Raw genomic sequence first — 27,595 nt, 5'->3', positions numbered from 1 at the left:
TGACAAGAAATGTACTCATTACCTTACATAGCCCCTCTCTACAGCATCTTTACAATAAAATAAAATTTAAAAAAAGGTCCAAGGAATATCAAACTAAAGCATATGCCTCAATAAGGTGAATGGGAACTATATATCACTAGGTTAATTAAAAAATGATTTGTTATAATAAAAGGGATGTACCCTAGTTTAATATTTAGTACTATAAAGATAGTCACACTTGTATGCACAGAAATAGCAGAACATCTACAAGACAAAAGCAATCTTAGTGGCTGATTAAACAAGAATACAAGAATTTGAAGATCAATTTCAACAATAACCCAACAATCCAGACTGGAAGGTTGTAGAGTAGAAACATATTCTTTACAATTTAAAACTGAATTGCAGGATATTTGCTTTGAATTTTCTGGGATACTTAAGAGGAAGTCAGAAGATTTCATGTGATGTTTGAGCATTTGTATATAAAATTAGCTATAGAACAGAAAGGTCAAATTAAAAACATCTGTGCTCTTTAGAATGAAAGTAAATCTAGTGGGTTACCCATCTTTTCAGCTTAATAAAGCTATAAGAATATCATAGAATACCTCTTTGTTCTATGGTCAGCCTCTCTCTCTCTCTCTCTCTCTCTCTCTCTCTCTCTCTCTCTCTCTCTCTTTCTCTCTCTCTTGTGGTGATACTAGGGTTTAAACTCAGGGCCTCATGTTTCCTAAGCAGTTGCTCTTACCACTAAGCCATGCCTCCAGTCTGATTTTTGCTGGCTACTTTTCAGATAGGTGTACCTTTGATTCACCTATGTTAGGTTTCTTGGTATGTAGGATAACAGTCATGTTACACTGCATCTTGCTTTTTAGAGAAAGAGTTTCTAGAACATTTTTTTCTGCCATTCCCAGCCTTAGACTGCCATCCCAATATCCTCAGCCTTCTAAGTAGCTGGTATGAGAGGCCTGAGCCACCAGTACCTGGTTGGCTTGCACCTTAAGTGTATGGAACACTGACTTTCAGTTACTTGTAACTTAGAGCTATAGGTTATACTGTGAAAAACTGAGATTACCCCAAGACTTACACAATGAGAATTTTCCTTATACATGTGCTATGATTGTTTTTCAAGATATTTGGAAAAGATAGAGACCTTTTCAAATCCACAGGATTCTTGGCTAGGTCTACCATCGAGGACTCTTCCAGGAAGCACAAAAGAATGGGTCGGCTTCCTCCTGGGAGTCATGCTCTATCCAGTTCTAGTCTAAGCCATTCCACTGATACTGAATCTTTAATTTCATGTGGACTTTTCTTCCAAGTAGGGAAAGGGGAATGGAGAATCACCTTTTATGAACCAGAGATATACTTGAAGATATCTAAAGGTACTGCAATACTACCTACATTTCATTACGAAGAGAATTTGTAATGTAGCTCACTTCTTTCCCTCTAAAGCATATCAATATTAGTACTTTCTTAGGACATATTTATAGATCTATAGGCTTAGCTAGAATGTTGACTTTTAGCAGCGAATCTAGTGGTGTCTTTATTCACTGAAGAGATTTCTCAATGAAATGAAGTTGGATATTTGAGTCCTTAAAGGATAATGAACCAGCATTATGTGTGTTGAAACGTCTGAATAAGTGAGTCTGATCACAGATACAACAGAGTTGTTTATTCCATATATAAAACAGGAAATGCTTTATCGCCAGTGTTTCAGACTCATAATTTCTAGAAAATAATGAGGTAATATGTTTCCTCGTTCACTTTAAAACTGTGATTAAGGACACATTAGTAACCTATGAAATCCATTTAATGGGTTATCACTTGAAGTTTTAAATAAAAAACTAGAAACAATCAAAATCTATCACACATAGTAAGGGTAATATTATTTTATAAAATATTTGTCTCAGATATGGGTGTGTGCACATCTAAATGTGTGCAGGGTTATAATATAAAATATATTTCTTCTTTGTGATAAAAATATATCTGACAAAAACTGCTTAGAGATATGAGATACTTGTATGTATATATGTATGTATATATATACACACATGTAAGAATACATGTATATATAATTTATTCCTTTGTGTAGCCAAGAAAGTATATATTTACTCTATGCTGATGTAATGTTCCTGAATCTTTTTTAAATTATATTTTTATTATTTTTTAAGTAGTTGCAAAAAAGGCCTACCATTCCATACTTAATCTTGTGTTCAGATCAAAAGATACACTTTAGCTAAGTACTAGTGTCTTAAATTTGTAATCCTAGCTACTCAGGAGGCTGAGATCTGAGGGTTGTGGCTCAAAGTCAGATGAGGAAGGAAAATCTATGAGACACTTATCTCCAATTAACCACCAAAAAGTTGAAAATGGAGATGTGGCCCAAGTGGTAGAGAGGTAGTCTTGAGCAAAAAGCTCAGGGACAACACCCAGGACTGGTGTGCACGTGCACAGACACACACACACACACACACACACACACACACACATCAATAATACAACAAGAGGATGATCATTGAGTTACTGAATTGGTGTTATTACTTAGTAGCTTGATAAGCAATCTGTGAATGATAATGCTTCATCAAGACTCTAGCTTATTTGGTAGAAATTATCTTATCTGCATCATTTACCTTCATATTCTATGATCTCTGCTTGTTCTTCTTCCTCCTCTCTTTCCTCTTCTCTATAAACAGAAATGGATACTCTTTCTTCTTCTTGGGAATAACTCCATTCCTCCTCTGTGGGTATGTTAAGAGATAAGATTGGGCTGGGTATCAGTTCTCACTCCTGTAATCCTGGCTTCTCAGTAGGCTAAGATTTGGATCATGGTTCAAAGCCAGTGCAGGCAGGAATATCCATGAAATGCTTATCTCCAATTAACCACCAAAGAAGGAGTGCCTAGGCCCTGAATTCAAGCCCCAGGTCTAGCACAGGCACAAAAAGTGATAAGATTGAGGCAAGCACCAATGGCTCATGCCTGTAATTGTAGTTACTCAGGAGGCTGAGTTCTGAGGATCACTGTTCCAGCCAGCTTGGGCAGGAAAGTCTGTGAGGCTCTTATCTCCAATAAACTACTCAGAAAAACAATAACAATAAAGACAGACCTCTGTGTCCATATCTTGGGGTTCATTTCCCTTAGCACCATATTACATGGTCATATGTACATATGGCTTTTGAGCTTTTCAGCTCATCTGTTAAGATTATCTTATACCTATACTAATCATTGCAAATAAGGGAAACCATGGGACCTAAATTTATTTGGATCTGGCTTACTTCACTTAATATGATTTTTCCAAGTCTTTCCATTTCTTAACAAATGGACAGTATTGTTCTTTCTCATCTACTGAGGGGCATCTGGATTGGTTCCATATCTTAACTATGGTGTATAATGCTGAGATAAATATAGTTGTGCTGGTAGCTTCAGTATGGTCTTGTTTGTGATCATTTGGGTAAATGCCCAAAAGTGGGATTGCTGGGTCATAGGGGAACTTGTGTGTAGTCTTTTGAGGAACCTCCATACTGTTTTCCAGAGAGGTTGGGCAAGTTTACACTTCCACCAACAGTGCAGTAGGGTTCCCTTTTGGCCACATCCCCTCCAGCATCTGTCGTTATTAGATTTTTTGATTATAGCTATTCTAACTGGGGTGAGGTGGAATCTCAATGTTGTTTGATTTGCATTTCTTTCATGACTAGAGAAGTTGAGCATTTCTTCATGTGTCTATTGGCCATTCTTACTTCCTCTATTCCCTGTTGTCACTGTACTTGACTTTGGTACTCTGCATCTTGTATATACATTTGTCTAATCTGGGAAGGGAAAGGGGAACCACAAAATGCCGAAACAAGGATACAAGATGACCCATTGCAACAAGGACACCCACAGGACAGTATATTGGAAACGAACTTTACAACTTCGAGGGGGGGGGATGGGGAGGTGTGTGGGAGGTAGGGGAGGGACAGGATAGTGGGACAACAAGGGAAGGGGTAACATTGATGGACATGTAATGTACTCATTGCCTTACTCATGTAACTGTAAGCACTCTGTACTGCATCTTTACAATAAAGTAAAAATTAAAAAAAAAGGCCAGATGTGGTGCTATGGGTCAAGTGGTAGAGTGCTAGCCTCGTGGAAAAGAAGCTCAGGGACCAGAGTTTAAGCCCCAGGACAAGGTGGGGAAAAGGGTAAGATTGGATTTAGATTCAACGTGCTGAAATGTTGATCATGGTCTTGCATTTACTGCAGATGCCGACTATCTGCTTCTGGCATAGTATGTCTTCTGAGTAAGAAGAAGAGAGATGATTGAAGATGAGGGTTGTGCAGCCTAAGACTGAGAGGGACATTCTCATTACGTCCCAGTGGACCAATTTCCAAAGCAATTGTATATTTAGCATCTTATTCATTTTCTTAGAGCGACTCAAGGTCAATGTAGGCAAAAGACCATTGCAGAAGGCTACACAGGTAGACACGCTCCAATACCAACACAAAGGGAAATAACAGATAAGGACAAGGGACAAGAAAAACAATTACATCGAAAGAAGAAGAGTCTTTGTGGAAACCCCAACTCATATTCCTCCCCTCACTTCTAGGTCTGTACCTTCGTGTCGCATGACTTCCACTCTCTGAGGAACGGCAACAGAGAACTTTTCTTCAGCAAGTCTTTTTTCTTCTGCGACAGTTTTCTTAGAAACTTCAGCTTTAAGGAAAGTATTAAAGTTGAAGTTTTAAAAGGAAGAATTTTAACCAGTCTCTTTCTCTCTCAAGTTGGGGAAGATTTACATAGCCCATCACTTTCGCCAGTGGAATGGTAAAAGACATGGTCTGTCACAAGTATATATATATATATATGCCCACAAAAATATATCAGAAGCAAGACAAAGGGTTTAATACAAGGAGACACTGGACAAAGAAAGAAAGAGTTCATATACTAAAAGATGACTGTCAGAGGACAGAGACAAATCCTACCTCTGGGAGGAGGAGCTTTCTTAGCCACAGGAACTGGCACTGCAACTTTCTCCTCTGGGACAGGTTTCTTAGGTGGAGCTGGCATTTTAAAAAAATAGTATGCACATTCAGAGATTCAGTGTTTTCTCACTGAAGCCAAGCACTGAACACAAATATACACCATAAGGCATTCACATTACAAGCCTAACAACATCCTTACACATAGTCATTATATAAAGACACATAGTCATTATATAAAGACAGTTTTTGGAAAGATGGAAGGACAATACCTTTTGGTGGTGGAGTTTCTTCCTCTCTCTGAGGAACTGGTCTTTTTTCCTCAGGAACTTTCTTCTTTGGTATTTCTGGCACTTAAAGAACAGTGTGTGATTTTTAAATTGCATCCCCCCAAAACACAAAACAAATGAGAAACAAGACTGACAGGCTATTAAAGATGACATGCAATTAAAGAGTCTTGAAGGAAAGACAAAGTTATTTCATGGAGATGGGATTAAGTACCTGCTGCTGGTGGTGATTCCTCTCTCTGAGTAATGACGGTTATTTTTTCTTCTGTGACAACTCTCTTCTGTACTTCAGCAACTTGAAAAGACATTTTTTAAATAAATGACTTTATCATTTCCAAAGTGGCAAATACATAGTTACTTTGTAAGAAAATAGACAGGTAGACCAACACTTGGGTTGAAGTCTCTCACACCATAAAACATTCATTTTGAATAAAAACAAACTTAACAGATGAACACAAAACATTTTGCACTCAAGACATAAACATGGGACTTGCTTAATAAGCAAGTCACCCTACCTTTTGCTGGGGGTGCTTCCTTTTTCTTTGCCACGGGAACAGAAATCTTTTCTTCAGGGGCAGGTTTCTTTGCCATCTCTGGGACTTAAAGTTTTAAAATAATATGTTAATTCATACATATTTCACTTCAACGAATGGATCCAGTCATATCCACAAATCTTTATGTGTTATCTGTAATGTTATAGATTACCTATGCATCAGCAAAATAATTCAAAACATTTGCAATGTTATGAAGGTCACAGTAAAATCAATGCCACAAATAGTGTTTCAGAGTCATTTATATAAAAAGATGTATATGTATAGAAAGATATGGATATACTCTACTGTTAGTATGTATTTGATAAATATTTATGTAATGTTGATATGTATCTGATGAAAACAAGTAGCGCTTTACAAACAATATATATATAGAGAGAGTATGGATGGACATTATCTACATAATGACAATGGATTTAAGACTCTTAGCCAGGTACTACAAAGTAATAGAAAAGTTGTAACCCCTTTTTTATTCATTCTGGGTTTTTTGTTTTAACTTTTATTGCCTGCACTGTAGGCAACACTCAGGAAGCAATTATTTTAGAGCAGAGGTTTCAATATGATCAAAGACTTTGGGGAGTTTTGTGTGTAAAATTTTGTGAGTATAGCTGGGTGCTCATGGCTCACGCCTGTAATCCAGCCACTCAGGAGGCTGAGATCTAAGGATCATAGTTCAAAGCCAGCCAGGGCAGGAAAGTCTGTGAAACTTTTATCTCCACTAAACTACCAGGAAACCAGAAGTGGTGCTGTGGCTAAAGTGTTAGAGCTCTAGCCTTGAGCTGAAGAGCTGAGGGATAGTGCCCAGGCCCAGAGTTCAAGCCATGATGGACAAAAAAAGTGAGTATATACAAATATACTATTCTCTAATAGACTGTATAGTTTCTTCAGTACTATAGTTTAAAATCAGTACTACAGGCTCCCTGATCTAGTGCCCTATCAATTGAGCAAGCTCCAAGACCATTTTTTCTTTTAGTTTGTTTTTTATTTAAGATCTTCTACTAGCTTTGTCCAGGGCAGTCTCAGACTGCAATCTTGTCTCTACCTTTTGAGTAGCTGGGATTTTAGATACATCACTCTCCTTATCCTGAGGGTCTACAATTTCAAGCAAGTTCTCTTGCCCTAAAACTGTTCATAGATTTATCTATGATGGGGTTCATTTGTTAATTGGAAGATGAATTTTAACCCTATTCATTACTGGAAATAACTGGACTCATTCAGCAATAGATTTTGGTAGCTTTGTAAACCCAGGAATCTATATGTTTATACCTGTAGTACTTTGTATAATCAAGTAGGTATACATTTGTACACATATATATGTGTAAATATATAGATATATATTTCACACATATATCATGTTGTTTTTGTAAGCAGCATCTATATATATGCACGTGCTACTAGGTTTTTTTGCTTTCATTAGCAAGTGAAATACCTGTTTCTTCTTTGGAGGTTACAAAGTCTATTTGAAATGGCATTGGTTTGATGAATATGACCTTCATATTTAAGGGTTAGATAATAAAAAGATAATTTTTCAATTATTTGATAGAAAAAAATGGTCCATAGTTCTGAAAGAGCCAAGTTTTAGAAGGGAGAAGCAGATTTGTTTCAGAAAGAAAATTTAAAAATATTGGAAAGTCAGGCAAAGGTAGCATGATTCAGAACTAAGTTTTCGGCAAGACAGAAATGCTCTAAATTAGATGATATTGAACTTTTGCTGATTCCCTGAAGCTTTATTCCTTAGTAATGTTTTTTTTTCTCACAACAGAACAACAACAACAACAAAAGCAGGGAGTTACTGAAATAACTCAGCAGCACATGCAAAATGAAACTAGCTAATCTTACAATTGCATTATCAATGGAAATATGTAATTCAATTAATCTCTCAAGAAACTTGGTGGAAATAAATGTAAGAACTCTCAATGTTCCCCATTACTGAAGACTTGCCACAATTGACTTGAAAGAAGTGTGGCAGTTTCTCTGGTTGCATCACTTCTGCCAACCATTCTTCCGCTGTTCTTATCTGCCTCCATTGTTTCACAACCTATAGCTGTTTTTATGAAAAGGTACATACGTATAAGACAAGTAAATGTTTTTTTTTCTTCCTAGAAAAATGCCTTGCAGAAGACAAGTTTTACAAATCTTTCTCTAAGAGAGGGAAGATATTAAAAATTTAAGATACCAGTTTGACACAGCTACTTCTTTTGGTAATAATGCTGTTCAGTTTTGAAGTATATAATGTATAATAATGCTGTTCAGTGTTGCCTTAGGAATATTCAGCACTATTCATAATGCATTTCAGGAGGACAGCCCCGAAGAGGACGAACATGGAAAACATAAGGAACATCCAAGAGATAGCAAAGTGCAGATGAAGACCGTGCGAAGCAAAGAGCTGGCAAGGGGTCTCCCCATTGTCAGTGCGGTGTACCTTTTGGGGGAGCTGTAGGTTCTTTCTTTGTGGGTACAGGAACTGGCTTTTTCTCTTCTGGAACAGGTTTCTTGGGAACCTCAGGAACTTTAAAGATATCGTTGTTGAAACAATGTTGAATATTTTAGTCTCCTGAGATACTTAAGATTACATTAAAGTACACGCCTCAGTAAGAGTTTAAGAATTAAAAAGTAATTTCATAGACTCTACTTGGGATAGAAAGGAATGCTAAAAAATACAACACCACAGTGTAGACATTACACATATTACAAGACGCAGATCAAGACCCAGGGAGGATAATCAGCTATGAAAAACTACTCCTGCTATTCATGCAACACATTACTACAAATTAGTGAGATCAATACACATAGAATTAAATATACTACAGATGATTTACCAATACTGTTTTGAAGACACATAAACTATAGAGGCACGAAGATGGAAGCTAAGAGCTATGTTTTCAACAGCATGATTCTACCTTTGACTGATGGGGGCTCCACCTTTTTAGGAATGGGAACAGGAACCTTTTCTTCTGGAACTGCTTTCTTAGGCGGCTCGGGGACTTTAAAAGAAACATATCACTTTTTTGAGAAACTGTGCATTTTGGTAAGTCATACATTCTTGTAAGACTTAGAAATAAAGAATAGACATTCCCCTTTTTTGCCAATGGAATACAAGAAAATTATGTGTTAGAATACATGGTAAGTGGAGATGCCTGGATGGCTAATTAGAAAGCTGATAACCACACCAGTCTCTTGAACGGCAGGAGAGTCTACTTTCTCAGGAACAAGAGTTGGGAACACCCCATCCTCAGAGGCGCCAGAAGCTGCTTTTTTGGATGTTTTGATGAACATAAGTCATTTTGAAGATGGTGTTTTAACAACTTTACTTTATCTTAATATAACTTAATTCAGACTGATTCAATTCTTTTTTTAAATTTTTGCAGCATTTCTTTATTGAGTTGGTTGTTTAATTCTCCTGATAAGGCACTGGATTGCATGATAACAATCACATTCTATTATATAAAATATTTTTTAAAATAGTAAATGTTTACATTTACAATTTAGTTAAGAGAGACAGAATGGAGCCTTGGTCTATAGCAGTTGCTATAACATTCTGCAATGATGTAAATGCTGTCATTGTGCTACCAGTATGACTTCATTGTCTTGGACTTGAAAAAAAAAATATATATATATATACTATTTTTTTAACCACATAGACAATAGACGTAAACCACCTCAGAAACACCTGTGATGATAAAATGTAGAAAAATAGGAAGTAGAATGGTTTGAGTATTTAATAATGTGTTTTAAATATAATTTACTTACTTACGAATTTATACAATTTAAGTCTGTGCGTTTGAGCTAGTACTGGGGCTTGAACTGAGGGCTCACATTCTTGCTTGACTTTTTTGCCCAAAGGCTGATGTTCTACTATTTAGCCACACTGTGGCTTCTAGTTTTTTTGCTGGTTAATTGGAGACAAGAGACTCATGGGGTTTCCTGTCTGCCAGGTTTGAACCATCATCCTCAGATTTCAGCCTCCTAGTAGCTAGGATTATAGGTGTGAGACACCACATCCAGCAAATTTAACTTTAATAAATTAAGTTTTAAATTATTAAGTTTAACTTTAATAATGAAATTATTGGCTAACAAAATTCTTGAAAATGTAACCATAGGTTCTGGTGAGCTGGTATGAAGTGGCTCCAGGACACTGTATCTTTAGTACAATTTAAAAAATGATTTTAAAATTTAGAATGGATTACCAATACCTTTAGGTGGTGGCTCAATCTTTTTGGAAACAGCAACATGAATTTTCTCTTCAGTCACAGTTTTCTTTTGTACTTCAGGGACTTAAAAAATGTACATTTCAATTACTGATAAGCCATGCTGTTGGTAGCCATTATAATTTACAAAACTATTGGAATTAGAGACAAACATGAAATGAAGTGATGACAGAGAATGAATTACAAGGAGACAGAAATGTATACATGATCACACACTGGATAAGAAGAGGGATAAACATTTATATACAATTTTCCATTTGAGCCCCAAGTTCAAATTTGCCTTATACCTGTGACTGACACTTCCTCCTCTGTGTGTGAAGCAAAGAACATCTTTTCTTCTGAAATAACCATCTTCTTTGTGTGCACAGCTGGTACTTTAAAGAGAGCATTTCACATTAGTATTTCTTCTTCTAGGAGAAGACATCAAATGAGACACACAGACAGCACACTGAAAGTCTTTAGACACAGATTGAGTAGGTTAATGTCATAGTTTGAGAGCAGATTTAGTATTGACAAAGAAACAAATCATATTTTGATCTATATGGACTAACAACACATGCAGTCTTTATAAATTACTGTTAAATCAGAATCAAATAGACACAACTTCTTCACACACAATGTGGTATTTTTCCAAATCCTCTAGGATCTCATCATATAAAATAAAGGATGGAAAATAAATTATGCAATAGAATTCATTGCATGGTAATGTTAGAAAACTACTTATTCCATATGAAGCCTCCTTAAATAAATAATTTGTAAGCAAAGCTAAAAAAGAGAATATTATTATGTGCTTTTAATTATACTTATGCATAACTCCACATAAAATTGGTATCATATAAATGTGTTATTTTGGTAGTGATCTGTGAAGCATTTATTAATATATCTACAGCTATCCATATGTATAAATATTATTTAAAATCTATATCTGAAAGACAAAGATGTATACCTTTCACTTCAATAATTTCTTCCTGTACAGGAGTCCGGGAAGGTTTTTGTGGAACAATCTTCTTAGAAACTTCAGGTACTTTAAAAATATGTACAAATATATTTGTATTGTAAAGGATATTACTTTTCACAAATGTTAGAGATAGTTTAGATGACTATAAAAACAAATATGAGTATATGTCAGAAAACAGATTACTGTGTACATGATAGCAGAAATACTTTAAATGATGGTATACCTTTGGTGACTTGAACTTTTTCTTCCTCCATTCTTCGAGTTGTCTTTTCAACTTTTTCAACTACTGGCTTCTTTACAACTGCAAGCATTTTAAAGAAATTGCAGTGTTTTTAGAATTCCTATTAAAATTCTTTCACTCTCTCTACAGACACACACACACATTTGTATATCTGTATAATTTTTTTAGAGAGAGATAAAGTTGATGTGCTAAAATTCAAGTACAAATTCCTGTGACTAAATTTCTTAGTTATATTTATTTAAAATTTACCATTATGTTCATTTATCATCTTTTTAATTAAATGAATTATATAGGTCTTAAGAAAAATATTCATGGATACAATAAAGTTTAGAGAAGAAGTTGTGCCTATTGGATTTAACTAGTGATTCATGTATCTTTGTCAAACAAGCCATGATAATTATGTCTTGATCTATTTAAAATCATTTCAATGACATACCTTTAGGAGGTGGTGCTTTCTTCTCTGGCACTTTTGCTGGCATTTTTCTCTCATGTAATTCTTTAATAAAATACAACATAAGGAAGGGTCTTTAAATCAGTTGGTTCTAATAACATATATTAACTGTCAACGACCAAATTTAAAAATAACATGTAATGGTGTGAAGACTTAGCATGGATAGCATATTATTATTACTCCTGTTGCTGGTTTTCAATGAAGAATGATTAAGAGATGCAAAATGTAAAATGTCTTAACTTCTACACTAGAACAGCATTTGGAATTTAGTCTGAGCAATAGCATTCAATGGTTAGCAGTTTATGCCAAAGCATGACAAGAATTCTGAGGAAAATGACTCTTCTAAGCACAAAAACTGAAACTATCATTTCATCTCTTATCCATTTCAAATCAGGTAAATTGTACTGAAAGTATAATGAGCTGAGCCAAACAGGAAAAGAGGGAAACAAGTGATCCAATTTATACATACCTTCATGAACCTCCTGAACTTGAATGACTTGTCTCTCTTGGTAAGACTCTTCCCACTCTTCCTCCCCCTCATCATAACCTTCTTCCCTTTCATAGTATTCTTGTCCTTCTTCAAAGTCTTCTTCCCATTCCTCGTGAACTTCCTTTTTAGCTTCTACCTTGATCTCTTCATAGTCTTCATCTGGCTCTTCATAATAGGGCTCCTCAAATGGCTCCGTGTATGGTTCTACTTCTAGTTCTTCATAGGGTTCATCCCAAGGTTGGATGTAAACTTCCTTCTTCTCATAGACTGCTTGTTTTCTCTCATACACAGCCTCTTTTTCTTTCTGAACCTCTTTCTTTCTGGTTATGGTTGTTATTTTTACTTCTTCAGCCTTAGAAGTTATATCAATAATTTCAGGAGCTGGAAGGAAGAAAGGATCAAAAGAACAAAGGAAAGAAAGAAGGAAGGGAGGAAGGAAGGGAGGAATATAAATTATGAGTATAGGTTAGTTATATTAATTGCATCAATTCAACTGCTTTAATAAATAAAAAATCTAAAAAATAGACAATTCAAACAATATTGAGTAGCTCAGATATTATTGAAATTTTAAATGTTTTTCTTTGTATTGATTCTATTTAAGTTTTTATTAACTATGTAATACAACAAAAAGAATATACAAAGATGTGATAAAAGTCAACTCTATGTATATATGAAAATAACAAAACTCCTTATAAAATTTAAAACGATGTACACAAAAGAGTAACCAAAGCAATAAATATGACCAAAGTACATTACATGCATGTGTAGCAAATCACAATGAAACTCCCTTGTACAGTTAATATATGCAAATAAAAGAATATCAAGATGTACTCAACTCTTGATTTGAGGATTTTCTTTTAGTGTCAAGAACATGGAGTCAATAAATAATATCGAAAGGACACACAATTATTTTTCTGTAGGAACATCAGTTTGTTAAACTTCTTCCCTTGAAATGTTTTAAGATTTGGTAATTTCATGTTTTCATGTTTAATTTTCATTCAAGGCTCAAATCACTCATGCTACCATGTTTCTTTTTTAACCTACATTAAAATTTTAATTATTTTTTGGTTATGTGTTACACAGAGTATCATGCTTTTTGTCCTGGACTGCTTTAGACTCTGATCCTCCTACCTATACTTCCATACAACTGAGATTATTAGCATGTACCATTACCTCCTGGTCATTCCTTGAGGTAGAGTCTTGCTAATTTGTTTTGCCTGGGTTTGCTTTGAACCATAATCCTCCTCTCTCCATACAAACTTATCTTATTGTCCGTTATGGTCCACTAGTGACATACTGGTGACTAGTTATCTGACTAGTGAGTCAGTTTAATAAAGACAATGTTTAAAATTAACCAATTCAGTTCATTTTTTATCTTTTAAAAATTTATCTTTAAATAGTTGTACAAAGGAGTTGCCATTTAACAAAGCAGTTTATGAGTGCAATGCATCTTGATCAATGCCACCTCTTCCAACATTCTCACCCAGCCCTCCTCCAGACACTCCTTCTCCCAACAATTCTTAATTTTGTAGGCTATACATTGGATTCTTGACTGCATTCTCCTCTTCATTTGTCTAACCTTTTCCCCTTGACCGCACCTTACTTCTTTCAAGTATTAGCTTCATGGTATTTCTTTTATTGAACTTTGGCTTTACCTCTAAAGAATTACATTATTTGAGTTTTCCCTTAAATCTACCATATTTGTTAATATATTTGTATACACTTTCATATCACCCAATGCATTTACCTATACACAATTCGCGCTTCCACATGTAAGAGGAAACGTGCATGCTTCGTCTCTCTGGACTTGATTTATTTAACTAAGCATCATTTTTTCCAAGTCTTTCCCTTTCTTTACAAATGATACAATATCATTCTTTATAATGGATGAGTAAAATTCTAATATATATATATATATATATATATATATCATGTTTTCTTGAATCCATTCATTCATAATGAATGGATTTAAGAAAACCTTAATACTACCATGATTTCTAGCTTCCATGACATTTGTGCTGATTATCATTTTAAAGCTAAGAAGATATAAGCATTTTCTCTCTGGTCTTCACTGCTTCTCTCCCTGTCTCTCAACTGGGATAGGAGTGATAAAATAGCCACTTGTTATTTACTGGTGCTCATTTTCATCTTAATACAAGAGAAGGGGAAAGCTCTGCAAGTTTATAATCAGCGGGAAGTCTAATATTTAAGTAAAGAAATGAAGCCTCACAAATAAACAGAATAAAAAAGTTAAATACGTTTTTTTCAATTTACCTTCTGCTGGAATCAAGGTAGTAGGAGGTGGGGGCTTCTTGGCAACCTCTGGAACTTTAAAAACATAAATAATGCATAGTGTTTATCAGTCCTGAACATTTCTCTTTGGTCTGTTTGTATGTGTGTGTATATGTGTGTGTGTGTGTGTATCTCTCTCTCCCTCCCTCCCTCCCTCCCTCCCTCTCTCTCTCTCTCTCTCTCTCTCTCTCTCTCTCTCTCTATCTCTATCTCTCTCTCCACTTGTGTGTCTGTGTGTCCTAGGTCTGAATTTAGAGCTTGTCCCTGAGCTCTGTAGCTCAAGGGTAGGTCTACCACTTGAGCCAGAGCTCCACTTCTGACTTTTTGGTGGTTAATTGGAAATAAGAGTCTCACAGACTTCCCTATCCAAGCTGGTTATGAACTGCAATGCTCAGATCTGAGCATACAGAATAGTCAGGATTATAGGTGTGAGCCACTGACACCCGGCCTGCCTTAGTCATTTTTATGATCTATGGATGCTAATTGATTCTAGGTTGGATTTATTTAAAATAATTGGTATTTATACAAAATATGAAGGGGATGTTTATTTATACATTTAGTGCTAAAAGCAATCTGTTTGATTTTTAATTTTTTGGTTTTTAACTATAAAGTTCATGAGATTGCTTTTCTTGGTTTATTACATTTTACAAATGACTACTCAAGAAAGTCTTGGTGACAAATGTGCCCTATGCTCTTCTGTATTCTCCTGTTAAAGAGTTAGTTATTCCACTCTCAGGCAAATGGATTAAAACTATTTGTTTAGCTGGGTGCTAGTTGGTTCAGGCCTGCAATCCTAAGTACTCAGGAGTCTGAGATCTGAGGATTATGGTTCAAACCAGCCCAGGCAGGAAATTCTGTGAGACTATTACCTCCTATTAACTTCCAAAAATAAAAATAATAATGGAAGTGAAGCTGTTTCCTGTGGTACAGAGTTAGCCTTGAGCAAAATCTCAGAGACAGCACCTAGGCTCTGAGTTCAAGCCCCAGGATGAGCACAAAACAAGTTTAAATTTACACATGCTTAAATTTAGTTGCTCAACTGTCTTCCCAGAATTCTTCCAGGAAGTATTAAAAATTAAACTGGTTTGAGCTTATTTTCTTTCAAAATGTGTTCCTCTTCCTAACTCCTGCAATCAATGCTATTTAGACCAGGAAAACCAGGAAGGACCCTGAATTGGGCGGTCTCTTGAAACTAGTACTACCCTTGGTCTCCTCTTCAGTGGATTTGGTCAAGACCAGTTCTGGGACTAAAAGATAAGGTATCCTTTAAATTACTAGCCAGAGATAACTAGCCAGAATTTTCTGGTCTTCCTGTTGGGTGCTACGGGCAGTGTAGACACAGAAAGATAGGAGTCTGATTGAAGCTGAGGATGGGAAAAATAGTAACCATTGTGTGCCTTCAAATTCTTATGCTTCCTCTTCCCTTCACAGTTTAGGATTTAAAAGGTTTATACAAGAGAACGATATAGGGACCACATTTTGGTGAACAGCAATACCTTTAGGTGGCGGCGCCTCCTCCTTGGGCTTTGCAACAACTTTTTTGGCATCTTTCTTCACAGCCTTTTTGGTCACTACCAAAAGAGACATTAGATATAGATACTGACATCGTTTATCTTTTCAGATATTTAGTGACTAGAAGAGAGTATGAACATGATTACAGGATAATTGTTTCAGAAAGATCTTGGGTTCAAATGCAAAATCAAAATGTTTGGGAGGGAGATGTACTATTGAACAACAGATGCTGGAAGGGATGTGGCCAAAAAGGAACACTACTGAACTGTTGGTGGGAGTGTAAAGTTGTTCTACCATTCTGGAAAGCAGTGTGGAGGTTTCTCAAAAGATCACTTCACTAATTTTAAGTCTACTATGAATTCAAGTTTTCAAAATTATTGGAGCAAACCTCACTGATAGTTACAAATGGAAAGCACACACAGCTCTATTTCTAGTATTTTGCTGATTAATTGAATAGGAGGGTCTCATGGACTTTCTTCCTGGGCTGGTTTTGAACCACAATCCCAGCCTCCCAAATAGCTAGGATTATAGATGTGAGCCACCAGCACCCAGCTGAAATTAAAGTCTTATCCCTGGTAGAGTGTCTATTTTTGTTTGGCTGTTTTTATACCTGATAGCATTTCTTAATCACACTCGATTAGGCTGCTAATCCTCATGAATAGATAGCTGTCTCTTAAGTGTTAAAGTTGATTTAATTTCTCAGGTTTTGTAAATGGCTACTTAAATCTAATCATGTAGACATTACAGATCATTTATTTAAGGTACACAATTTATTTAAGACATACAATTAGTTCTAACATCAGAAATATAAATGAAATTTCATTTTTTATTTTTTGATTCTTCTTCTACCCTGATATTACAAATGGAAGTAATGTACCCACAGTTACAAAAGAGAGAAATAATAACATACTTCGATACATACTTTAATGCATGTATATTGATCACTAAACTGGAATTTTTTTAAACTGAGTTTCCTTTGATAGTGGGTGAAAATGGTTCAAGTATCTGGTACCAATTTTAGAGAGTGTTAGTAGAGAACATCTGAAAACTTAAAACAACAGTAATTGCTTTGGTATGGAAAAATGTGACTTTGACATGTACAACTTTTTCTGACTACTCAGACAGAATTCTAGCACAATAGCAATTTTGAACTTATAACTCTAAAGTCCAAGGCAATCAGCTGTCTTTATTAAATAGCTTTGTGGGTATATATGCTATAATTTCTCAAGTATTTACTGTTTGCAATGGAAACTTTCTTGGTATACTTGTGATTTTTTATTGGTTAGTTCATGACTTAAACAAAATAAAGACAAGCAAAATATTGCACAAAAAGGAGCTGGTGAATAGGTCTACATCATACTTTTTGACAAATAAGTTTTAAACAGTATTAAAATTAAAATGGAACCAACAAACCATAGTTGTAATTTTATTATGAATTAGTATGGTTTATTTGCAGAAGTTGGTTCCATTATACTTTAGTGTGAAGTCTAGTATTTGGCTTATTTGATGATTTTTAGAATTTTAAGCAAATGTCTTATACATTAATATTTTGAAGGCAATTTAACTTCTTGAACACTAGAGGGCAAACGTGCTGTATTAAGTGACTTTTTTTGCAGACAGCCATGGGGAAATTGCATATTTTGAAGTTTAGATAGATGACATATAATACCTTCAATACGTTTTGGTGGTGGTTTCTTTTCTTCAGGTGATGGTAGCAAAAGAGGGATAGGAAGAGCAACTGCAGGAGGAATTTCTAAAAAAAAAAAAGATGTTATTGTCAGTAATATGTTTAAATTTCCTGTTTTATGTGAAGTGTAATGAAAAGTCTCATGCCTTTCTTTCAGCACCTCAAAGATATACAGTGTCGATTCACAAGTCAGAGCAAGTAGATCCAGTAAATATTGATTATTCTAACTGCACATTCACTTTGTTTTTAAATGCACAGTGGAGAATATGACATGGAATACTGCTGCTCTGAGCCCAGACAGGAAGTGTGGGTCTTACCTTCTGGTGGGACAGCTCTGATAGGCATGGTTGGGATTGGAACTCTGGAATCAGGAATATCTGGAAAAGGACACCAAATGTATGCTTAGAGGAATGGGGACATAGATATTGATTAGACAACTAAAATGTGTTTTAATGATCACAGCTTTCCAAGAGTACACACATACAGGCATAAAGATATTCATGTTTTTTGTATGCCAACACAGGTGAGTTTCTTCCCTGGGAAAATCTGTTTTCTCATGTGGTGTAGTTTTAGATATCAGCTGCATGAGATCAAATTATTTCTAATTTCTCAAATTCACGGAGCCTAAAGTTGTATTATTTTACTGAAAATTATTTTTTTCATGGATATTATTTTATTTTAAAGAAAAACAATATCTTCTAGTTGGGCTTCTGTTAGTAACAAATTATGCCAAATTTATTGTAAGAAAGATGAAAACAAAAGCTTACCAGGAGGTTTCAGCTCAAGTTTGATTTCTGCAATAAATAAATAAATAAATAAATAAATACTTCTAATTGTCTAGGGCAGGCTGCTTTCCAGATTGCAATGTAGATCTAGTGACTTGGGCATTTCCTCACCTTTGGTTGTTAGATATAATTCTGCAGTGCTTCTTGCTTCACCCCTAGGCTCCAGCCTAGCAATGACTGAATAGACACCTGCAGAGAGAAATCATCAAACATCTTTAGTTATTGACATGCATGTTAAAAAAATAAAATAAATATCCATGTATAGACATGTAGAAATGTATAAAATAGGGGAGGGTTAAATTATATACCTATTGGACAACTCATTAAAATTACCTTCATCATCAGGCGTCACATTGTGGATGGTCATATAATGGCAGCGACCATCGTTCCTAAAGTTGTATTTCTGGCTCTCAGTCAGTTCCGTAGGTCCCTTGTACCATGTTACAATTGCATCATCAAAGGACACTTCGCACTCGAAGGTGGCAGACTGATGCTCACTCACCACGATGTTCTGTATGCGCTTGGTAAACTGAATTGGTTCAGCTGTTTAAATACAAAGTGCATTTAAAGTTAGATTGTAGAGTGCAGTATCTCCTTTTACTGTGTTATGTTCTTGTATATTCATTTTTTTTTCTGCCATTCATGGGGCTTGAGCTAAGGGCCTGGGCACTGTCCCTGAACTACTTTTGCTCGAGGCTAGCACTCTACCACTTGAGTCACAGTGCCACTTCTGGCTTTTTCTGTTTATATGGTATTGAGGAATCAAATCCAGGGCTTCATGCATGCTAAGCAAGCACTCTACCACTAAGCCACATGCCTAGCCCTTGCTCATGTATATTTAACATCTCCATCTTTGCTTTCAATTGTAAAATAGAGGCAAACATCCAAAAATGTTAATCAAGAATAGAATGCTCTTCTTGCATCAGAAATTAAAACTGTCCTAATTCTTAGCTGCTTTGCTATAAAATCAATCTCGGGGAGGGGTGGAGCAATCCTTCAATTATTTATATAAAAGGATTGTTCAAGAGAGATTAGAACTGAAATATAAAATTAAATTTCAAAAATATTAGTGAAATGGGTGGTTCTACTCTACAATTAATTCTTCTGTTGAGCTCTTTCTTGTGTCTTTAAAATAATTATGTATATAATATACATATGTAAGCACACACTAGACACACAGGAAAATGAATTAAAACCCAACATAAAGTCTGTACTTTTAAATTTCTGACTATTCAAAGTTCAGAAACCTGCTTTTTACACACATATGCGCAGATACAAAGGTGTCAACTCATTGTTCATGACAAGGATGTTTTCAATGAAACTTAACTGGAGTGGAGAGTCCACTGAAATCTGAAATTATATATGAAACAGCTCCTTGAATGTCTTATCAATCATGATACTCAGGTGAGCTTTACTCATTGAAAAAAACTATATCTAAAGGATTTAATCATCACCTTCAACTAGGCTGCTTCATTTGAAAACCATTGAATAATATGGTAAAGGGAAACAAAGGAGGAGGCAACAATGCTTGATAAGAAATGTGCTCATTATCTTGCATATGTAATTGTAACCCCTCTGTATGGTACTTTCACAATTAAAAAACATTAATAAAAAATAAAAAATACAAACAGACATGGATATTCATTCTAAATTAAGTCAGAAAAGTTAATATGCTTATATAAATAAGGTATTATGTAATTGTGTCTGAACTACTAAAAATGCACACCGAAAACTGGATGTAGATACTATTATCATAGTCAAACTTCTTCTCAGAGCAGTTTGAGAGGTGTCTTTGGAAAATGCCTACAATTAAGTAATTAACAAATCAATATCATTGTTCTTAGGTGCCAAGCTTTCACTTAATTTCAGTGCATCAGAAAGTTGGAATATGATCATCAAATGAAATCAATATTCTTGAAAAAATGGCTGCTACTAATCATCTCTGTGGTTAATTTTATCTATAATATTTCATACAGATTAAATCACATTAAGTCCCATAAGCAAAATATTAATTCCTAGCCAAGATTTACCGCTATGATATCTTATTCTTCTCAAGGCTTCCTTCTGGCAACCAGAATGATTGATATGAGAATTACAAAGTTTAGATTTTTAAGTAGAAACAACTGTGGAAAAGTCATGACTCAGTACAGATTAACATTCATTGGTGGTCTAAAAGAAATATTCAAAAGAACTGACACTTGTTTCAGTATTTTCTTTATAACTGATAGGTATTTTGAGATGGGAATGGATATCTTCAGTGTGCATGTTGGGAAATGAGAACACACCTGCCCTTTGGAATCTGTTAGCCAGTAGGAAGTCAGGGGTTGTGCACAATGTTTGCCATTGTACCATGCTGCTCACAAATTACTGGAGTTATGCGTTTAACTCACCTTCAATTCTAAGTTCTGCTGAAGTTTCAAGGTCATTGTGTTTGCAGGCATACTGACCCTGGTCTTCTGCTCGAACATCTGCAATGGTCAGTTTGTGGACTTTGTGTTCCACTTCTGTTTTAACTCTACCTTGGGGTTTAAGGAGTCTGCCATTTCTGAACCATTCAGATTTTACATTTGGCACAGAAAATTGGCATGTCATGGTACAAGTCTGGCCTTCTTTCAAAGTAACGTCCTGAAGATGCCGCTCCCATGTAGGCTCTGTATGGGACATAGTAACATGTTTTGTTTAATATCGTATGAAGAGGTGCTCAATAATAATTTAATCTCACAAGAATTTTATGAATTATTTCTTACCCACCTATTACAGTTAATTTGGCACTTGCAATATGTGGACCACAAACCAGTCTATAATTGCCCTGATCTTTCAGTTGACAGTTTTTGACTGTGAGTGTGTGTCGGTCACCATCGATGCTTATTTCAAATTTATCACTGGGTTCCAACTTTTCAGTCCCTTTGTACCATGAGAGCTTGATTTCTGGATAATTAATCTTAATGTCAATTTCAAAGATAGCATCATTATCTTTCAGAACTGTCTGATTTTCAATATCCTTGATCAGAGTGACAGGCTAGAGAATTAAAGAGTTAAATAAAATAAAGAATTAAAACACATGCATCACTCTTTCTTTTCTAATTTTTGGTTAATACTTTGTATACTTCATTATCAGTAGATTTCATTTTACCTCCGTCTGGGTCAGTCTTTGTTGGATAAATGATACAAGTTCCTCAAATTCCTTTTCTTCTTTCTCTGACTTCTCTATTTCCTCAATTTCCTGAGGAGGACAAAAAGAAATATTATGTAAAAAATAAAATTTTATATGTATCACTGTTGTCGACTTCCATTTTAAAATTATATATCTATTATCTGTAAATAGTTGTACAAAGGAGACACTATTCAGCAAATCTGTTTATAAGTACAATACATCTTGATTAATGTTACCCCTTTCATCATTTGTCCCCATCCTTCCCAACCCATCCCTGCCCCTCAATTTTCTTAGTTTTATAGAATATACATTGAACATTATGACTACATTCTTCTTCGCCCACTTCCTGTCTTCATTTCTGATGCTATTTAATTGACCTCCCATGACTGTAGGGTTCTGGTAATTTAAGTAATTGTGGTAATTTGAAACAAACATGTTAGATGTTTCAAATAGGATTTATTAAAAATGATGATGCTGTACACATCCATGTGTACATACCAATCGATGTGTCTCTTCTTCCTGACTTTGCTTTAGAAGTTCAAATGCTTGAAGGAGACCCCGGAAGTCAGTGATGCCATACATGCGGGCATATTTTTCATATTCCTTAGGATCAACGTTTTTGAGAAGTTCCATGATATCAATTTCTTCTTCTTCTCCAGATCCCTTCTTTAGGGCTGGTGTCCTAAATAAAATAAGGAATACAAATCACTTGTCTTCCATTTACTTGGAATTATTTATCACCATTCAAAGATTATAGATGTCATTTTCCCTCCCAGAAGAACATTTCTTTGTTTTTAGTCAACAAATATTAAGTTTACCATGTTGACTAAAACAATAAAAAACAATGTGCATTTGGAGATGGACTGGATTGATATTGGATTGTTGTTACAAACTATACGGAAAGAGTATATGGAAAGGAAGAATAATGGAAGTTTTTCTCTAAACTTTCTAACCAGGGAACCCAATTAAGACTATAAGGTAGAAAGAATTAGCAACCACAATGGACTTTATAAGAGGTAAATATCAAATGCTATGGGGGAAAAGCATAGAAATTGAGTGCTGATTTAATAGTCATTTGAAATGTAAGTAGTTTCTGACAAGGTGTTATATGCTAGTTGACAAGGTGAGAAATGGATGGTGTCTACTTCTTGAAAAATCCCTTTGTAGATAAATATGTTTATGTATGAACTTACTTTTTCAGCATTGCTCTAAGATCACCTTCAATTTTCTCCTGTTTCTTTCTTTCATCCACTTGTAAGTTAACATTACTTTCTATTTCACCATGTTTGTTAAATGCAACACAGCGATATAGTCCAGAATCAGTTTTTGTGGTGTCTCTAATCTCCAGTTTTGCTTCATCACCCTTTTGGTGGATTAAAATGCGACCACCCTGGTTCAGTTGTCTCCACTTCCCTTTTGTCCACTTAACATTTGGGATTGGATCGCCTCCAACTTTTGCAATGAATGTGGCAGTGGTTTCTAGGGAATAAAAAAAAACATTTATTAAAAAATGGATGTTTCCCATATTTGTTCCTCCAAAATGAACTCAGCTCATAAAAGGTGTAAGAGAGATAAAGATGGACTTTTCACGAAGCACTTACTTTCTATGACTCTAATACTCTGAGGCTCAGATACAAAAAACAGTTTGCCATCTACTGCTGCTTTCTTAGCTGCAGGAGCTGTGGTTGGTTTTTCTGAAAGACACATTGACATGCTTTGTTATTACAACCTTAAAACTGTGACTAACTTTGCCCCATGTAAAAATAGTTGTAAGAGCTTGGAAGTGTCGTAAATATCATGTATTCCAAGATCTGTTTCATATATGAGAATGAGATAGGAGATACAGCTATTTTTATAGGAGATAAAGCTGTTCTCTAGACTTCTCTAGTGACAGGGACTGTAAACTGAGTTATAATCACAAGTAGTTTTTAACTTTATATTTCTAGATTTGGCTTAGTTTTGTAGATCTCCTCCAGGGCTATTTTATATCAAGAGAACATCAGTTTTGGAAGAACACAAAACATATCCTCATGGATAGGCCATCAGAGGTTTAAGGAATAGGTTGTGAACTTGGGGTAATTTCAAATTGTTTGTGTTGAAATGATTCCCATTAAACCACCTAATATTTCAGTTATAATAAGAAAGTTAAAATTACAAATGATCAAGAATTGGTATTTCTAAAAAATTGAGTTCCATTCATTGGCTGTTGAGGTGTCTCTACCTTTAATGGTCACTTTGGACTTGGAAGTGTCACTTCCAGCCACATTCGAAGCTTTGCACACATAGTCTCCTGAATCTGCTTTAGCCACATCCTTGAGTTCCAGCACAGCTGTCCCACCAGAAAAGCTGAAGCTGCATCTGTCTGAAGGCTTTATTTCCCTGCCTGCCTTCAACCACTGGATCCGGATTGGCTCAGATCCCCATACATGGCAGCTGAGCTGTACAAATTCTCCTTCAGTAGCTGTTACTGGAGTAAGATGCTGATCAAAAACAGGTGGCTTCTTAGGTTCTGGAATTGAAAATGGAGTTGCATGAAGAATATGAAGGAAAAGAAAGTTTTAAGCTCCACAATAGAAACAGAGTACAACAGTTATTCTTTCAACAGGTCAATCATTCTAACTGGTAATAGGCAAAGGGATGGAATTATGTGTCATGGTTTTCTTTTCTTTCGGCCAATTGTTAACATCTGTTGGATTTCTTTTTTCAAAGAGAAAGATTTTAGAGACAAGCAAAGAACAGATGTCATACTGTCCACAAGCCAATCAAGCATCTAAGTTATTAAGCACTACAAACGTGATCCTAGCATTTTCCAGCAACTTCTACATAACAGATTTTTTATTGTCTCAAATCTGCCTCCAGTTGCATTTTCATTGAAATCTAAAAGCTAAAGGCTTTTTGGGGAATTCTGCTCATCTTTTTTTGCTACCAATAGTAGCAAAAATCATTTTTCTCTGGGAAAGAGAACCGTCCTCTTGAGCAATATATTAGCCCAAACCTTAATGTATGATTTGTCTCTGATATTTACTTTTAGCTATTCACTACAGTTATAGTTGCATTTAAAGTTCAATTCTAGCTCAAGGAATTGATAGTGAAACTTAGTGTTCAACTGAAAATGGAAGATCAAAGAGTGATACTAGAATTCATTGTCCAACTTGGGGTTATATAATAGTTTTATTCATTGATTCCAGGAACTATAACCAAGAAGAATAAGGCCAATACTCATGATGATGAAGGTGACAACTTCTGATAATTATTCTTTAAAATGGCTCTTTCAGCAGCCTCAGAATTCTATAGGAAGCATTGTCTCTTCAATGGCAAAAACACCATGAATATAAACCTGATAATTTTTTTATTTTAGCAAATGTATCAACTAAATGCATTTTAATTGTATCAAATGAGTGGAGAATTAGAATTAGTTTAGATAACTCAGTACTACTACCCTCTTAATGATACTAACTTATCAATATTAACCCACTACCTGTGCACTATGATGGCCAACCAAACTGTCAATTAGCTCTAAGATACTCTAAGGAGTTCATTTATAAGTAATTCTCACAATCTCTAATGTAATCTGGATGAAGCCGTTGTAGCCAGGAAATCAGATAATGATCCCTTTAAATAACAAAGTGTATTTTATTGCTTTAAATTATGACTGTGTATTTAGTATATCTTTTATAATGATGTGTAATATTTTCCACCCAATTTGGTTTTGTTTTGAGCAAATTTTATTCTATTGTCTAAAATTAGCATTCAATTATAGGCCAAAAGCTTTGAGTAATACATGTTAAACAATAATCCTTTAGAAATATACTTAGAATGAGAATTTTTTGATATTTCATTAATAGTAAGCAAAACCAATACATTGTTCTATGGAAGTTTCTAATATTTTTCAAAGTTAATGTGCTTTGGAAAAATATGTCACATATTTCAAATTAGGCTTTGACTTACAAATTTTGGGATATGTTTTAGAAAGCTGATCTGAGTCTGTTTATTAAAAGGCATTTACCTTAAGGATTATTAGATTATAGTAATACTTTTTTTAGGCCGAAGCCGCTCTTTTTTTTTTTTTTTAATTTGTTGGTTGTGGGACCTGAACTCTGGGCCTGAGTGCTGTCCCTGTGCTCTTCAGCTCAAGGCTAGTGCTCTACCACTTGAACCACAGCACCACTTCTGGCTTTTTCTGCTTATGTGGTGCTGAGGAATCAAACCCAGGGCCTCATGCATGCCAGGCAAGCACTCTACCACTGAGCCACCTTCCCAGCCCCTATAGTAATATATTTTAATGAACAAGTGGTGTGATGGAATTCTAGCTAGATAATGGATGTTTTTGTCTCCTATATCATATTTAAAGATGTTAGAAGAAATATACACTAGTAGCTAATGGTGAAAAGACAACACAACAGGATGTGGCTGTGAGGTAGCTAACCTTTGATGACAATTGAAGACGTGCACAGTGCAGAGCCTGCATCATTTGACACTTTGCAAGTGTACAACCCAGCATCAGCCATGCCTGCTTTCTTGACCTGGAGCAGTAGAGCATTGTTCTTGAAGGTGATTTCACAGTTGGAAGTTGGATGTATTTCTACGTTATTTTTGTACCAAGCAACAGTTATGGGCTGGGAACCAGCTACCCGCCCTTCAAGTTTGAATGAATTTCCTTCTGTTTCTTCTATTGTCTCAGAGAGCTTTTTGGTGAAACTTGGTGGGATTAGCCGCTCTGCAAAAAAAAGAAAAAATTGAGGTTATATAAAATAGAATCTATAATTAGATTATTTATGTAAGACTTTGCAAGAAAGGGAAGGCTTGTTTTTAGTTAAAAACCAAGGCTATTCACTTCAATCCAATGCACAGCAGTACAGACTCTCAGACATTTTTGCTTCTTCCTACAAGCTTGTTTTAAACATTTCTCTGACTTAGAAGATGGAAGATAAGAATAACTTATAGCCATTTATAGAAGCAGAACTTTGTAAAAAGAAGGGGTTTGCCTTAAAAGTGTGGTAAGACATACATGGTTTTAGAAAAATATAGTTTTTTTTACTGTTCTAAATTCTTTTGACGTATAGAAAAATATAGTTTGATTACTTCTTTCTTTAGAGAAACTTATTACCTCTAAGACATTTTCATCTCATTTGCTTACAAATGGCACCCTACATGTCATCCAAGATAAAAACTATGGCAGTAGGACAGTTATTGCTGCCCCCCTTGCAAAAACAATTGCTACCTTTTATATTAAGCTGGGCTGTGCAGGAGTCTTTTCCCACTTCATTCACAGCATAGCAGGTGTATTGTCCAGAGTCGCCTTTGTCCACTTTGAGGATTGTCAGATGGGCACTGTTTTCCAGGTAACTAATCTGATAGTTGCCACCACTTCGAATCTCTCGTTTGTCCTTAGCCCAGCTGACTTTGATGGGTTGCGTTCCAGTGACATGACACTCAAAGTCAGCACTCTCTCCCACCACAGCATCCACAGGGGCCAAAGGAATGTCAAAGAATGGTGGGTTCTTCCCCTCTAAGAAGAGAGAATAAAGACAAGTTTTCAGACCCTAGACTGCAGAAATAGTAATGTTTCCTCCCTAATTTTGTAGTTGATGATAAGAATTTCAATTACACTTATAGAAATTTAAGAATCCACTCACCTGTGAGGATGAGTTTGGCACTGGAAGAAGCAGAGCCTATTGGGTTTGTAGCAGTGCAAGAATATTGGCCTGCAAGATTCCGGTCTGTTTTAAAAATATTGAGAGTGGCAATATTATCTAAAAATGATGTTTGTACATTTGAGCTGTCTTTTAATGGTCTGCCATCTTTAAACCAAGACACTGAAATTGGTTCAGATCCATTTATGGCACATTCAAAAACCACTGGCAGTCCAACTGTTTCTTGTATATCTCTCAATTGTCGAGAAAAGGATGGTGGAAGCTTTTGCTCTGTAGGAAGAAGATTAAAGCAATCAACATTTGCCTCATTTTTAAATTTACTACATATTTTTTTTCTCCCAAATATACCTGGAATTTCTGTCAAGATATTAGGAAATATTCATAGCTCTTCAATT

The 27,595-nt window shown here is 35.3% G+C and overlaps 1 protein-coding gene across 1 annotated transcript in view; it reads right to left on the bottom strand.

The window, feature by feature from the left end:
- Positions 1-27,595, bottom strand: part of Ttn (titin) — a 285,547-nt gene that overhangs the window by 156,140 nt on the left and 101,812 nt on the right. The window contains exons 95-125 of the mRNA XM_042688233.1: positions 27,183-27,470; positions 26,768-27,055; positions 25,973-26,263; positions 23,768-24,055; positions 23,148-23,240; positions 22,740-23,025; positions 22,045-22,228; positions 21,526-21,615; positions 21,144-21,411; positions 20,783-21,043; positions 18,726-18,935; positions 18,504-18,581; positions 18,375-18,401; positions 17,925-17,984; positions 17,590-17,673; positions 15,905-15,979; positions 14,391-14,438; positions 12,096-12,497; positions 11,612-11,671; positions 11,158-11,235; positions 10,923-11,000; positions 10,264-10,350; positions 9,962-10,042; positions 8,669-8,752; positions 8,191-8,277; positions 5,733-5,816; positions 5,432-5,512; positions 5,204-5,283; positions 4,934-5,021; positions 4,552-4,664; positions 2,604-2,709 (exon numbers count right to left, since the gene is read on the bottom strand). Coding sequence (XP_042544167.1) covers positions 2,604-2,709; positions 4,552-4,664; positions 4,934-5,021; positions 5,204-5,283; positions 5,432-5,512; positions 5,733-5,816; positions 8,191-8,277; positions 8,669-8,752; positions 9,962-10,042; positions 10,264-10,350; positions 10,923-11,000; positions 11,158-11,235; positions 11,612-11,671; positions 12,096-12,497; positions 14,391-14,438; positions 15,905-15,979; positions 17,590-17,673; positions 17,925-17,984; positions 18,375-18,401; positions 18,504-18,581; positions 18,726-18,935; positions 20,783-21,043; positions 21,144-21,411; positions 21,526-21,615; positions 22,045-22,228; positions 22,740-23,025; positions 23,148-23,240; positions 23,768-24,055; positions 25,973-26,263; positions 26,768-27,055; positions 27,183-27,470 — 4,428 coding nt within the window. The remainder of the gene's footprint in view (positions 1-2,603; positions 2,710-4,551; positions 4,665-4,933; positions 5,022-5,203; positions 5,284-5,431; positions 5,513-5,732; positions 5,817-8,190; positions 8,278-8,668; positions 8,753-9,961; positions 10,043-10,263; positions 10,351-10,922; positions 11,001-11,157; positions 11,236-11,611; positions 11,672-12,095; positions 12,498-14,390; positions 14,439-15,904; positions 15,980-17,589; positions 17,674-17,924; positions 17,985-18,374; positions 18,402-18,503; positions 18,582-18,725; positions 18,936-20,782; positions 21,044-21,143; positions 21,412-21,525; positions 21,616-22,044; positions 22,229-22,739; positions 23,026-23,147; positions 23,241-23,767; positions 24,056-25,972; positions 26,264-26,767; positions 27,056-27,182; positions 27,471-27,595) is intronic.

Source organism: Dipodomys spectabilis, unplaced genomic scaffold (genome assembly GCF_019054845.1).
Source record: "Dipodomys spectabilis isolate Male_0828 unplaced genomic scaffold, ASM1905484v1 ptg000115l, whole genome shotgun sequence".
In the NCBI taxonomy this organism is placed as follows: domain Eukaryota; kingdom Metazoa; phylum Chordata; class Mammalia; order Rodentia; family Heteromyidae; genus Dipodomys; species Dipodomys spectabilis.
Note: the sequence above shows the minus strand (reverse complement) of the source record. Positions and strands in the feature narration are given on the sequence as shown.